The following is a 15155-nucleotide window of genomic DNA, read 5'->3' as shown; positions in this document are numbered from 1 at the left end:
TTTAAGGTTAAAAATAGCTCAAATTAAATATAATGCGTGTTTATTACAAATAACAACTTTGATATAAGTAAAAATATAATACATACGTAATATAGTAGTAGGCTACATAAATTTTGAAAAATACTCTCTATAGCTCTTTTTTATAGCCAACTATAACATGCTATATGGTCATGAAATGGCTTTCCTGAGGTAACTTAGGGCTAAATGTTATGTGACATAATTGTTCTCCAGCTGTTTTATTGACCTCTTTTCGCGGTTGAAAAAAACTGATTGATCGAGGAATATACATTTCGGTAAGTTTTAGGCTGCCCTACTGTATCTTTCAACATTGGTTATTCGTGTTTATTTACTATTAGCTAGAGATGATCGGTTCACGTGCTGCTATAGGAATCTGTCATGTCACATTTACAAGCGCCAGAACGGTATTGTTTGATTTTCGTAATAAAATTAACAGAATCTGAGAGCTGAGATTTTTTTAATATCATAAGTAACGTGCTCTGTCTTGTCTGTTTCCGTGTCCTCTCTTTGGTGCGAGATTTTTCTGTGCGTGAGAAAATGGTTGTGTGACGTGAGAGCGCGTGAAAAGTTACAACACACACACACACAAGCGCGCTTTCTCTAAGACACACTCATCGACTCACTCACACACTCCTGGATGCTTTGCATTTAGGTGGTACTTTAGAGTTTGACGAACTCCGTTTGTTATAAGTAAATGTTCCAAACAATGATCCAAGCAGCGCGTTCTTGTCTCCCTCCTTCTTTTTACACGAATGCTAGAACGGCTCCGCAAAGGTCAAAACGGAATGGATTAATCTGCGTTATTTTTTTTAACGCGTTATTTCTCCTCAGATTAATTAATCGAAATTAACGCGTTATTTTGACAGCCCAAATACATTTATAAATAAATAAAAATATTAAAAGGATTTTTTTAAAAATTGGAAAATCATGTTTATGTTTAAACTATATTATTTGCCAGTGTGTCCTGGGATTGGCTTCTCAATGAAGAATATATGAGATGCAGGTTTTGGGGTCGTGCCCATGATCCCTCCATAGGGAGCTAACTAGGTTTTGGAACAGAGCAAATGTGAATTCACGTCAAGCTTAATTTGAAATCACTCTGCCTGTCTAGAAGTTCACAAAGCTCATAACCAAGTATAGCGAACACTTCCAAATGATTTTTCCTATAAGCTGACACTTACTATTATGTAATATTTTCCTCACGTACACCTCAATCCCAGTTCGTCTACTGAAAATGTCTTGTTTTCTCTCACACCATGTTTGACTGTTGTGCATTTGAGACGTCTGTCTCGCACTCTCACCACCGCGATAATTGAAAGGTTAGATGCAGCTTTCTGTGGCATCTAATCAATACGACTTCCTTTTAAGCGTTGCAGAAAAATGCAGCGTTGACTCATCTTTGTCTCATTCGAGCACTCAGTGTTTCTCATGTTGTAACTGGATTTGTCATCCTTTCATAAACCAGATCATTTTTAACAGCAGGACATCAAATTAATGTCGATTTCCATTGTAGCTTCATGCTTATGATGTCATCTTCTGAATGTAACCTCACATCTGAAGAACCTCACTTACCCCACGCTTTGATTTTCTTTTGATTTCCTAAAGTCACATCAAGTCGCTCTGCTGTTTCTAAAGAAGCAGTACATAATTGCTGCAACTGGTGGGTTGTTAAGGTTTTTAAAATGTGAAACATTTAAAACAAATTCAAGTGATAATATTTCTATAATGTCACTACCTATATATATATATATATATATATATATATATATATAAACTACATAGGTTTATTCCTGTGATGCAAAGCAGCCATTACTTCAGTCTTCAGTCACATGATCCTTTAGAAATCATTCTAACATGCTGATTTTGGTGCTCAACAAACATTTCTTATTATTATTAGTGCTGAAAAAACAGTTGTGCTGCTTAATATTTTAATGGACATTCTTAAAAGAACAGCATTTATTTGAAAGAGAAATCTTTTGTAACAATGAACAGTAAAAGCCTTTACTGTCACTTTTGATCAATTTAATGCATTCTTGCTGTAATAGTAAAAGAGCAGAGTTATAACAATCATTACAACTTCTGTGAACATAACACCACAACACCACTTTTCAGCAGTTATGGACTGTTCATTTAATCCACAGACCTGTTTAAAGGTCTATTCTGGTTGACATGGTCTTTGCAAGCATCTTCACCCAGCAACCATCCCAACCGCCCATAACCCATCAATTATTGTTTCTGTGAAACCACATGGACGTCACGTGTGTGTGATTAACTGAAGTTTCTTGGTCCTTCTACTAAACAGCCCGACACTGACGATTTTTTGGACTGTGCCGAAGAAATATACTACACTGCAAGATCTAATCTGGTATTTTTGTGTATTTTACTCTGTTATCTTTGTCTTCGCGTCCCCTATCTTTTTTTTAATTGTCTTTTTCGTAGCATCTTGTCCGCTTCGCAGCGCTTGTGTAGTGAACTCATCCTCCCATATGTGACTTTCATATCTTTTGTTCATTTCATTCATTCATTCCGCTGCCTTATCATATTTAGATCATGGCAGTCTGTGTCTTCAGCTTGCCTGTATATAATTGCCTTTGTCTGTCATGCCAAATCTCTGAATCCATTTTATTTTGGTATTTCAGCCTCTAGCTTTATTAGACACGTCCCTCAAAGTCGATACATTGCTGCACTTTTCAGTAATCAAAAGCACTTTGAAATTGCAAAGCAAAGCATTTTGTGTAGTCGAGGCCTCTTGAGGGGCTTTATTTTTAGGACTTGTCACAATCAGACACATCTTGAAAGCGAGCAACAGTGAAGGAGAGGGAACGGAGAGAGAGAGATTAGGGTTAGACAGATGGAATGGATGTTGAGTGGGGCGGAGAAGGCGAACAAATGGGGAAAAACAAGAAAAGCGAGAGAGAAAGAGAGAGAGAGAGAGGGAAAAAAAGAGTCTGAAGTGCCTGTGCGTGTCCCACAGGGACGGTTAAACCGAAGTGCTCTGCGGGTCTGTGAGCGAGGGGGGAAAACATTGCCTCAGCAAGCAACGCTTTGCGCAACAAACCCAGCTCACACGGTCTGTTTGAGGTATCAGCTAATTCTGCAGCAGGGACACAACCTCACCCCTCCGTTTCAACACCAAGTTATTGTGAACACCGAACGTGCTCAATACTAATTGCGTAGTGAAATCCAATTGGCCCCTTTTCCCCCCTTCTGTTTGCATACTGATTCGTCTCTGTGTGCATTTAGCTGCCTTTAAACTGCAAAGATGGTGTTGCATTGTCTGTTGGTTCTCATACACTGCTGTCATAAGTGCCATGACATTGGCTCTATAGAGGTTTTAATGCATAATTTCACAATATCTAATAATTACTTTTATGATATTCACAATATCATAAAAGTCTAAACCGTCTGATATTAATGATGTTTAAGTTAACAATTAAATTGTGTGTGTGTATATATATATATATATATATATATATAAAATCAGTTTTAGAACAAAATTCATGTTGCTTCTCGAATTAGATGGCAAGATACTTATGACGCATCATAAAAGTCTAAACCGTCTGATATTAATGATTTTTAAGTTAACATGTATATTAGATTATGAATGTTACATGCACAAACTTTATTTGACATTTACAAATTGTTAAATAGTATTTTGTGTGTATAAATATATATATATATATATATATATACATATATACATATATATATATATATATATACAGGGTGTCCGCGGGTCCTTAAAAAGTCTTAAAAAGTTTTAAATTAGATTTTTAAAATTTAAGGCCTTAAAAAGTCTTATTTTTACTTATAAAAGGTCTTACATTTTCGATGGAAATTTGACTTAGACGTATCTAAATGTTTTCCAAATTAAAACTATCTAATTCGCGTACTTTTTTATTTATTATTTGTTCTTTGTGCATTTGCTTGTTCACGTGACATTTCGCGTCACATTCGCCCCAGCATTACGTCTGTCTCCTGCACGCGAAACAGCCTCTATGGAAACAGCAGGAGAGGAGAAGAAAGCTGGTTAATTTCAGTTCAATTGTAAGTTCATTCTTTATGTGTGTAGTGGTGTGCGATGTGTATTGTCTATTATGATATTGTAATCATTGTTTTATTGTAACGTTAACTATGTACGAGGGCGCATTGCGAGCTGACATCGCATCGTCTCGCATTCTTGCTTTCACTGCGTGATGTGTCAGTGCAGTTATAGGTATTTTCCCTAATAGACGTATAAAGTTTTTGTATTTTATCATATGTTGTCACCATACAATATTACATCACCAAGAGGGCTGTTTTCCCGTGCACAATAGCAAATATGATTTTTAATTTATATAACAGTTAACTTTAATTAACATTGTGAGTTACATTTTATAAACAATATTGTCAATATTGTTTGTTTTCCCTTTATTTCGCTGACGAGAATTTCAAAATGAAACCGTAGCAGAGTCTTAATGCAAAAGACAGCGATGATTTCTTGACTGAAATCCGCGTTTTGAATGAATCATTTTAACGATTCAATGAACAATCACTTGCACTTCCTGAATGAATCAGCCGTTTGAACAAATCGGTTGAATGAATGAGTCCCTGAAACTTGCCGCCGCCTACTGGCGGGTTTAGTTTCACATTTAAAGTAATTAAAATGTTAAAATTAGAAATCAGTTCATATTTTTATTTGAATATTGAATTAAGAATTAAAGAATTGAATATCTCGTAGCTTTATTTATGCAATTGTAAATTAAGTGTAAATATATTAATGCCAGTTCTGATGCTGCTTCTGTGTCTCCTCTGCACTGCAAAGATGGATTTTGATTTAATTTAACTAGTAACAGTGGTATTGTGTTATTATTCTAATATAATTTAATTTGAATTTTAGAATTTAACATAAAAGGTGATGCATACCTCTAAGTAATTAATTTCTTCATTGTTAATTTCTTTCACTGCTGTGAACTGACCACTGCATAGAATATGAAAAATATATATATCTTTGTGTGTCAGCTGTCAACAACAGGCCTAAACCAGCCATGGTACCAGTACACAAACACAATATAAATTTCATCTAATTATCAACAAAACTTTGAAAATATTGAGACATATTTTTGTCAATATTGCGCACCCCTAATGTACGGTATTAATTTTGATTTCTTCAGGTCTTAAAAAGGTCTTAAAAAGCCTTAAATTTGACTTTAAAAAGTGTGCAGAATGCAGATACCCTGTATGTATGTATGTATATATATATAAAGTACTAGATGGATACTAGATACTTATGACACTGAATTAATTTAGTATAGAAATTGAAAAGTTGGCCTACATTTTTCTCATTCTACTTAGGGTTGTGGATACTACTTTTGTCCTTTTGGCTTTTTATTTTAGTGACTGGGAAATATTGAAGAATGATGTTGCATACAGTAGTTTGCCAAGTTTTTAAAAGCATCACAGGGTTATGCCTGTGCAAAGAAACGTTTTCCCCCTTTTTCATATTTTTGTGTTTTTGAGGCTTTTTTGAGTGACACATCCATCTGGTCTGAAGCCCACGCACTGAGGTGGCACAGCGAATCACATGCTTGGAATCGGTGTCTTTGACTGCGTATGAAGAAATCAAAGGCAGAGAGATGAAAGAAGGCGGTGACAGAAGCAGTGAAGCGGATAGTCGGGGATGTTCTGTTAGCTTTTACTCTTCCATCCTTTCTCTCTCCATCACTCTTTCTGAAAAGCCTCCCATCAGCAGAAAGGCAGCCAGCGAATAAGGATATGACAGTTTGCTGCGTAAAGGAAATTTGGTTTGTTAATCTGCAGGGCAAAATCAATGAGGTTTTGCATGGCTGAAAAGCTGTATTCCAGAGAGAGAGAGAGAGAGAGAGAGAGTAAGAAAATGAGAGAGAGAGCGGTGGAAGAGGCAAAAGGGAGTGAAATAAAGAAAGAAAGAGTTTGAGGGAGATAAGGTTCTCAGGTTTAATCAGTGACCTGATTGTTATAGAAAAATCTTCTGCCAGAATATCTCCTCTAATGGATGAAGCACTGTAGCCAACTTCCCTAAAGAAATAAGACAGTGTTTCCCTTAAAGGGATATTCCAGTTTTTTTAAGACCTGATTTCTGTTTACCACATCTGTGACATCACAGACTTGTTGTCTCGCTGCCCTATCAGGCAATGACTTTGCAGGCAGTTAAGCGGTTTAATGATCTACAACAAAATAGAGCAAGCTTTGGTGATAACTAAGCAAATATTTAATTACCCCAATAGAAATTTCCACGCTAGAAATGACATCAAAAGTGGAAAACTTTGGTCAAAAATGTACATTTACACACAAACTGACCACCAACCACAACCTTCAGATGCCATCTTTATTTTTTAGCTTAACTGTCACAGAATGAAATGCACAGCATTGTGGGACATCAAAAATTTATCAGATGAAAGTATCCTCAGGAAGTGAAGCTAAGGTTGGATTCGGACACGTTTTGATGCTTTCCTACCCTGGAATGCATCCTCCGAAGGCAGTGTTTTTCAGCATTGGGACTGCTTCAGTGCATATATTGGGTATACGCACGAAACGTTAAAACTCTGTGAGAGTCTACCATTACATTTTTCACATTTTTGGAGCCATGGTGTGCCAACCTTTTTCCCATTTTTTCCATTTTATTTTCCTTACAGTTTTTACAAATTATATTATCAGAATAACAAATTAATTGAATTGGAATCGAAATTTAATAATAAGTACAATATTATACTTTAACAATATTATTAAATTATTATTTATTTTTTTTATTATAAAATAAAATGTTAAAATTGTCTATTTTAGGTGAAACTATTTTTCTGGTTTGAATAACATTGGGTTATTTGTTACAGATATAGGTGCGGATCACATTCCTTCAATCTCCTTTCTGGTATTCTCATGTGGTTACCAAGCTAAATTAAACTTGTTTCTTTTTCTTTTAGTTGTTCATGATGAAAATTGTATTCGTTTCCTGGCTAGCTTCCATTATAAGATTACAGTATTTTCTGTAAACAGGTTTCCTCTACGGAGGGGTCAGTTGAAATTGTTGTTGTAATCGACAGCATGCCATCAGTTTAAAAACAACATTTTATTCCTGAAATATTCCTCACGTTGCAGTTTTTCAGCGCCTAAGGTATTTAATGGATACTTCCTCTTTTTTATGATTCTATTAAGTCATGAACACAAAGTTATTTCAAGTCATTGCCTGCTTGAATGATCATATTGGTGAGTGGGAGGAGAGATAGCACATGGCCCAGTCCACCCACAATGCTCTAATTAGGAGGATATTGTGAGCAATATGAATTTAATTCGTTTCCAGCAATCTTGTGCAATCAACATTTCTAATAGTATTTTATCATAAAAAGAGAGAATGAAAGTTCTTCAGTAATAAAAAGACAGATTGTCTATCTAGGTATCCAACCTGGTAATCTCCCACGTTTTTTTGTTTTTTGTTTTTATCTTTTTTGACGCTTTGCACTCTAATAATGTAATTAATGTTTGTTAAGTTGTACTAAAATGATTTTAAACTTGAAAAGGATAGTTCACCCAAAAATGAAAATTCTGCCATAATTTTCTCATCATTGTGTCATTTAAAACCTGTAAGACTTTTTCCCCCCTCTGTGGAACAGAAAAGGTGACATTTTGAAAAATGTCTGTGTTTTTTGTGCATACAATGAAAGTCAATGATGTTTGGACCCCATTGACTTTCACTGAATTATAAAAACATTCTTCAAATTATCTTTTGTGATGTCAGAGCCCACAAAGGAAAACATCTAATGAAAACTAATAAAAAAAGATGATCGTGGCAAGATGTGTGCTTGCTTGCTGATGTAGAGCTAATACACTGTAGATGAATGCTCATCTCATCATCTCTTCCATCGTTTTCACTCACTAATATACCTTATACGTGTAAAAGCATTATGAAACTGCATGTGAGGATTAATACAAATAAACAACACTAATTACGAACAAAGAGTTAACTAGAGTTAATAATTCCTGAATCTAATGTCAACGGCATTTCATGCAGGTCATATTATTCATGTTCTCTTTTCATGTATCGTTTTGAAGCTCTGTGTAAACACGCCTGCATTCCGCATGAATTGAAGCATAAGATGAAGATATACTCTATATAACTTTTTATTTTTTCCGCAGGATTTACAAATGGATTATGAGCAAGGATCCCCTAAAGGCTCCATCATGGGAGGAAATAAGTAAGTTTCAGAACATGTCACACTGTTTTATATTAATAAAAAACGAAGCTTTACTGCTGAAAAAAAAAAAAAGGATTCAAACAATACAAATTAAATGTACCAATTATACATATCTGGATATCTCTGTGTATTTGAGAATTTATTCCTAAGAGAGTTTATTCACAGTTCAAAGACACATGCAGGGTTTGTTCATGATGCATGTGTATTTGTCCGTACATCTATTTATCTCACACCTGACATTGCTGTCTCACTAGTGTGACACTTTGTTTCAGATTGTTTGCGTATGATCTGAATGTCTGTCATTCTATTAAAATGTACACACCCTGCGCATTGTTGACTGTCTTTGCCATATAGTGAACAGAAGGTCGAGTACACCAGATGGAGTGGCAGTGAAACCGTTCCCTCTGTGTTTGTGTGAGCGCCTTTGCATGAGCTCTGAGGTGTTGCTCTCAGCTCTTGTCAACAGATGGGTCCCGAGCACTTCGAGAGACACCCCCTCAGCGTCACAATTCACCATATATGAGCACTCATCCGCTCTCGTTTAGTCCGCTCCATGCATGGCTAGAGTAATCAGCCTCTGTTTGGTTAATGATGGAAAGTATAACTAGAATAGTGGAATAGGATTGTCTGGATGAATGGTCCAGGGGCCTGTGCGCTCTTGGTTATTGAATACAATAAAATGAGAAGGCCACTCTTGGCTCCGAGGATAGAGAGACATGACATAATGACATAAATAACACATGTTGCCATATTAATTAATTAATTTATTTTAAAAGTGGTTGTGCCGTATTAAATTTTAAAAGTGCACTGTACTTCAAAATCATAAATATAAAGCACAAATTTGAATCAAAATTATTTTAAGGATATTAAGCATCATCCAATACTGGAGCAGTTTAATAATGACACTCACCATTGAACCGTTATACCGCCACCTACTGGTGTGGAGGAGAGATCGTGCAAAATCCACAACAGATTTTTACTGTTGTAGAAATTCTGCATTCACAGAAATATTTGTCAACCAAATGTTTTTGTTTTTTTATTCAAAAAGTGCCTGATAATTGGGGGAGTAGTGAGATTAAAGTGAGTAGTGTACAGTTAGTAATTCAATTTCAAATTGGCAACCACCATGAGGGGGGACCTTCCTTATGTACAGTAGTCAACATTTGAAGTGGATCAAAACCTTCATCAAAGTTATACATGAATTTTTAATAATACCCGTTCTTGAATGACTAATGGCTAGGAATCAAGAATATCTCTGTGTTCGGCCTTGGCTGTATGATGAAGAAATCTATTATGGTGTCTTCTCTATTGCACATGGTCCACAGAAAATAAATTTGAGCATTTTTGGTGGCTCTGGTCTATATTGCTATCATGTCTTTCAGTGATTTTACAAAAACTGCAAAATGTGGCATATTCATTCACTATTTAAATGTTATAGTTTCCATCGGGTTACATCGATAGAATGTTGAGCCTTCACGTTGTATTTAAAGTAATGACTTCGTCGTTACATTTGCATACTGAATTGCAATTGGATCTTCTTATACATTTACAAATAGAATTGTGATTAGTCAGTTGTTCTTTGTATGCGGCCGTAAGACATGCAGTGTGTTTTCTCTGATGCAGCATTTTATTGATGCATAAACAAAACATAAAACTGCTTTTGCCACTTTGTGTGAACTGGTATTTTCTTGAGGAAATGTGAAGCTAGTTTTTATCTACTGATTTTTTTTCTGTTATTTTAAATCCCTTTTAGTCCAGAAAACCTTCCTGTTCAATAATTGAAGCGCAGTGTAGATAAACAACATTTGAACAGAGGTTCTAGACGGTCGGAAGCGGACATTCTCTTAAAATTTAACAACCAAGCATTGGACAGTTTCCCAGTGTCATCAGAGACAATTTAGCAGTAAATGCCTGTTTATTTAGCCTTCAATCAATGAAAGCTAATGGATCCCTTGATGTGTTATAAAACTGTTCATCATGTGTTTCCACATGCTCTTTGCACTGAAAGAATCACCTGTTACTTACCATCTTTCTTTTGCTAAATTCTCTCTTTACAGGAGCCTCTTGAAATCTGTTGAAGAAGAGCTACACCAGAGGTATGATGCCGTTGCTTTGTTTGTGTCCTTCACTCCTGTGCTCTCTCATAGCTCTCTTTTCTTTCTCTCTCTCTCTCTCTCTCTCTCTCTCTCTCTCTCTCTCTCTCTCTCTCTCTCTCTCTCTCTCTCTCTTTCTCTCATGCTTTCTCTCTTGCTTTCTCTCTCTGCATAGCTGGTTTTCATCTGATCAATATTTGATGTGACCTAACCTTGCCCTTTTGTGCTTGTCCGAGTGGAACCAAAAGCTGATTTGCTTGGCTATGCTTTGTTGGAGATCTGTTATTTTTGCCACAGTATTAGTTTTCCATTCCTCAGGGGGAAATTAACCAGTTAGTCCCTCTAAATGAAATTTACTCCAGATGCATTTCTAGATTGATCTTTGGGATTGTCCTGTCATTAATTTGTCACACTTTGATTTTAGAGTCCATCTTTAAAGGGAATGTCACTGAATCATCAGAATGATTATTATGCTACCAAAATATTTACTTTGCAATAGTGATGCATTCTTGTGTTAAAAAACAATGGAACATCACATGAGATGCTGAAAAAACAGTGAGATGGATCACAAAGGTCACAAAGAGTCTGTTTAGTGCATATTTATGTAGACTAGAATTTAGAAACTACACGGAATGCCCTATGTGAATGGCCCATTAGGGTTTAATCTTACCCATGGGAAGTCGAACAGTGTTGCTTCAAATTGATAATCTTCATTGAATGATCGCCGCAACCTTCTCAATCCTCATTAGGGGGCATGAGGCTCATTTGGAAGATGATGATGAGGGTGAAGATGATGGTGATGATCATGATGATGAATTGCAACAGTAAGTTCTTCTGATTCTATAGCCAATTTCTCCCTGCTGCTCTAGGATAAATCACTTCACGATCATGATACACTGGCAACATTTTGATGCAAGCAGCTGAGACATTTTTTTCAATCAAATTCTGTTTCAAATTCTGTCCCCTGAAAATGTTACCAGTATATCATGGCTTTTTTAGTTCCATGGGAGTCATTCTTTCGTCTGTTTTCTTTTCTTACTGGACAGACTATCTCTCTTTCCCTTTATTTAGCAATGCCATGGCTAGCACATGCTCAAGAATGTTGTGGTTCATCCAACTGCTACTTTAGCCTTAAGTTCAAATGCAAATGAACTACTATCATCATGACACTCATAGCACACTCTTTCTAAGTGACAACAAGCTTTTCTAATACAAATGTTATTATTTATTCATCATCATGTTCCAAACCTAATTGCTTTTATTAGTGACCACCAAAAAAAAAATCCAAAAAGCACCATGCAAGTAGTCAATATCACTTTTGCACTGTATTTCATTCTTCAAAGGTTTTAGTGTTTCACGAACAAAAATAACAGCATGCATGTTTGAAATGACGTGAGGGTGAGTAAATAATAACAGAATTTCCATTAGAGTGAATTATTCCTGGTGCATTTGATTGCATGCGTATTTGTTTGTTTCCTGTCTTTTATTGTACCCCTGTTGGTCCAGTGTCAGATGGAACCAAGCACATCCTGTTAATGCCCTGAAATAATTTTTGTCAGTTGTAGTGTGATTAACATAAATAAGTAGCATTGTGACTCAGCTAATTGGATGTCTGATTTGTCTCAGCACGAAAAACTCTACCATGAGGCCTAAGGTCCCCCCACCACTTCCTCCCAAGGTAAATATCCAAACAAGTTATATGGTATAAATGTTTTTAGTAAACCTTTTTAGTGTTGAAAACTTGCATTTCTATTCAATGGTTTGGGGAATTTTATTTATTTATTTATGTTTTGTTGAAATTAATTCAGCATTAAAATGATCAAAGGTGACAAAAGACTTTTACATTATTTTGAACTTTCTATTTATCAAAGAATCCTGAAAATAGATTATCTCAAAAATAGGAAGCAGCACAACTGTTTACAACATTGATAATAATTAGAAATTGTTCTTTTGAGCACCAAATCAGCATGATTTCTGAAGGATCATGTGACACTGAAGACTGGAGTAATGATGCTGAAAATTCAGCTTTGCTATTACAGGAATAAATTACACTTTAAAATATATTAAAATAGAAAACCGTTATTTTAAGTTGTGTTTTTGATCAAATAAATATAGCCTTGGTGAGCATAAGAGATATCTTTTTTAAAACTTTTAAAAAATCTTTCCCATTCCAAACCTTTGAAAGGTAGTGTATGTTCAGGTGTTGTTTTGATTTAGCAGTTTTATTTTAAGCAACCAAGTCCTTCTTTTTCCTTGAAGCAAGCTTATCGGAAATCAGTGAACAGCTTCTACAGTTTTTTTTTACATCTACTTTTTTTAGTAATCGCACTATTGATCCCACAGAAGCCGGTAGCATGCTGCTAATTTTGTTCTGTCGTTTCCAGCCAAAGCCCAGTCCCGGACCTCATCAAAGCTCCTCGGGCGATCATGACGGTAACCAGGGCACTATAAAGCGCTGCCCGGAGCCCGAAAGCCCGGCTCGATCATCCACCAACGTACCCCCTCGACCTCCGCCTCCTCGACTGCCAGCAAACAAGCTCAGCAGTTTAGGTAATGAGACCAGTCGGGAAGAACTTGACCCGTGGGAAGCCCAGGGGGATGCTGGGATATGTAGTCAGTTCGACGAGAGTCTGCAGGTCTCGTTTGACGGCGAGGAAGATCACGATGAGGAAGGAGACAGTAAGACAGGCCCTCCCGTATTGAATTCAACCGTCCCCTATAAACGTAGTTCAACCCCAGTCACTAAACCTGTCTCTAAACCATCCCATTGTTAGTCCCTTTAGTCAGCCAGTAGTGAGATTACATGTCATCTCTCATCCCTCTCTGAGAGTAATGCCGTCAATGGTGTTGGCATGTGAAAATGTCACACACCCACTGGAAGACGTCATGAATCACCCACTCCACCCTTGTAATCTTTTCCTTGTCAAATTATTGTTCTCCTGTCAGTCATTGTTGCAGTCATCCTTTTTGATTCATTACACTTGTCTTTGCATTGTATTATAGTATGGTTGCTGCAAATCGCAGCAGTAGCTTAGTAATTGCGAAACGTCTGATAGTAATGTTAAACTTCTTTGTGAATGTACATTCAAAGCACACTTAGTTTACACAATGTGCTCTGTGTACACTACATCGCTTGCTGGATACCTATTTTAAGGAACATAGCTTTTAGGATTTAGAAACAGAAACTAAATTGTGTACTATATCTTTTCTTAAATACCCACAGGTAATGGAATTAGCCCATCTGAACACTCGCCCTCAACAGAGACACAGTCCACAATGCCCCCTGCTGTTCCTGGAACGAAGGACAAGAAAGATTTTCTAGTATGGCTCGGTTCCATTGCATTTAGTGATTCTTGCAACACTTACGGTTTCTGGATAATGAATCTTTGACATTTTGTATATGATATATAAATATATAGGTCATGAGATATAATGATATTTAAGATCTTCAATTATCAAATCTTTAAAGAAATTTAATTATTTAATAATAACACATCTTAGACATGTTGTAGTGTGTATATATATATATATATATATATATATATATATTTATATATAATATTATTACAAATAGTTATATTGTTATTTTAAAATGTGTGTGTATATATATATATATATATATATATATATTACAATAACCACAATTTTTTAATGTTTATGAAAGGGGTCTCTTATGCTCACCAAGTCTGCAATTATTTAATCAAAAATACAGTAAAAACAGTTATATTAAAATAATTAATTTCTCTAAAATAATTAATGCTTGAATATTGCCTGAAATGTTTGAATGACATCATTGTTTCCACAAATTAAGCAGCAAAAACTGTTTTCAACATTGATAATGATGATTAAAAAAAAATTATTGAGCTGCAAATCAGCATATTAGAATGATTTCTGAATGTCAATCATTTGACATTTAAGACTGGAGTAATGACGCTGTAAATTCAGCTTGTCTTCACAGGACCAGATTACATTTTAAATTTATTAAAAATATAAAACAAATATTTTACATTGTAATAATATTTCACAATATTACAATATTTCAAAACTCTTGACAGGTACTATATATATATATATATATATATAAGATAAGATAAACCTTTATTCGTCCCACAGTGGGGAAATTTCTGTATACATACATTCTGTTATGTTGCTTCAATTGTATTTGTTTTCCCCACAGAAACCCATCAGCAATGGTCTCCCTCCAACTCCAAAGGTTCATGTAAGTGGACATCATAGATTTGCAGATCTATCTCACTGTATTGGGACTTAAGCACTTGCCATGTATTTTTATTTAAATTAATGCATGTTACCTTTTTGATGTGTTTGTTTTCTTGGTTGCAAACGTTTTGAACTGTGATTAATTTGGCTGCATCTGAGTTCTCCATTGCGTTTTATTCTCATATCCAGATGGGAGCATGTTTCTCTAAAGTCTTTAATGGCTGTCCATTAAAAATACATTGCGCTACCTCATGGATCAATCCAGACACACGAGGTGAGCTCAGTTAATATGTCTCAGTTAGAATCTGGCTTACCAGAAATATTAATATTTCATGGTACGTTATTATATCTATTTTGCCTACATACGCATTTTCTAATATCCTCCCTTGTTTATGCATTTCAGACCAGTATCTGATATTTGGAGCAGAAGAAGGCATCTACACCTTAAACCTTAATGAGCTGCACGAGACATCCATGGAGCAGGTATGATGCTACTTTTCAGGCAATTGCAAAAAAAAATTGGAACATTTATTTGTGTGATGTATATCCTTGTGTTATCCGAGTTTGGCGTGCTTCTTCAGTCAGTCGTGTTTGTTTTGTGCTAAAGCTATTTTTGTGT

At 35.6% G+C, this 15155-nt stretch overlaps 1 protein-coding gene across 13 annotated transcripts in view; it reads left to right on the top strand.

Moving 5' to 3' along the window:
- Positions 1 to 15155, top strand: part of map4k3a (mitogen-activated protein kinase kinase kinase kinase 3a) — a 65709-nt gene that overhangs the window by 45645 nt on the left and 4909 nt on the right. For 2 of the 13 annotated variants that reach the window (XM_077203727.1, XM_077203723.1), the window contains 10 exons: positions 2321 to 2383; positions 8167 to 8225; positions 10283 to 10321; positions 11068 to 11142; positions 11945 to 11996; positions 12703 to 12868; positions 13542 to 13639; positions 14496 to 14537; positions 14726 to 14810; positions 14940 to 15019. In XM_077203727.1, coding sequence (XP_077059842.1) covers positions 2321 to 2383; positions 8167 to 8225; positions 10283 to 10321; positions 11068 to 11142; positions 11945 to 11996; positions 12703 to 12868; positions 13542 to 13639; positions 14496 to 14537; positions 14726 to 14810; positions 14940 to 15019 — 759 coding nt within the window. Of the gene's footprint in view, positions 1 to 2320; positions 2384 to 8166; positions 8226 to 10282; positions 10322 to 11067; positions 11143 to 11944; positions 11997 to 12702; positions 12998 to 13541; positions 13640 to 14495; positions 14538 to 14725; positions 14811 to 14939; positions 15020 to 15155 lie in introns of all 13 variants that reach the window. The other 11 variants (XM_077203722.1, XM_077203720.1, XM_077203730.1 and 8 more) reach the window with 6 other exon arrangements.

This window comes from Siphateles boraxobius, unplaced genomic scaffold (assembly GCF_051911475.1).
Source record: "Siphateles boraxobius isolate OS27281-9 unplaced genomic scaffold, OSU_SipBor_1 5, whole genome shotgun sequence".
Lineage (NCBI taxonomy): Eukaryota > Metazoa > Chordata > Actinopteri > Cypriniformes > Leuciscidae > Siphateles > Siphateles boraxobius.
This window is presented reverse-complemented; position numbering and strand designations above follow the sequence as displayed.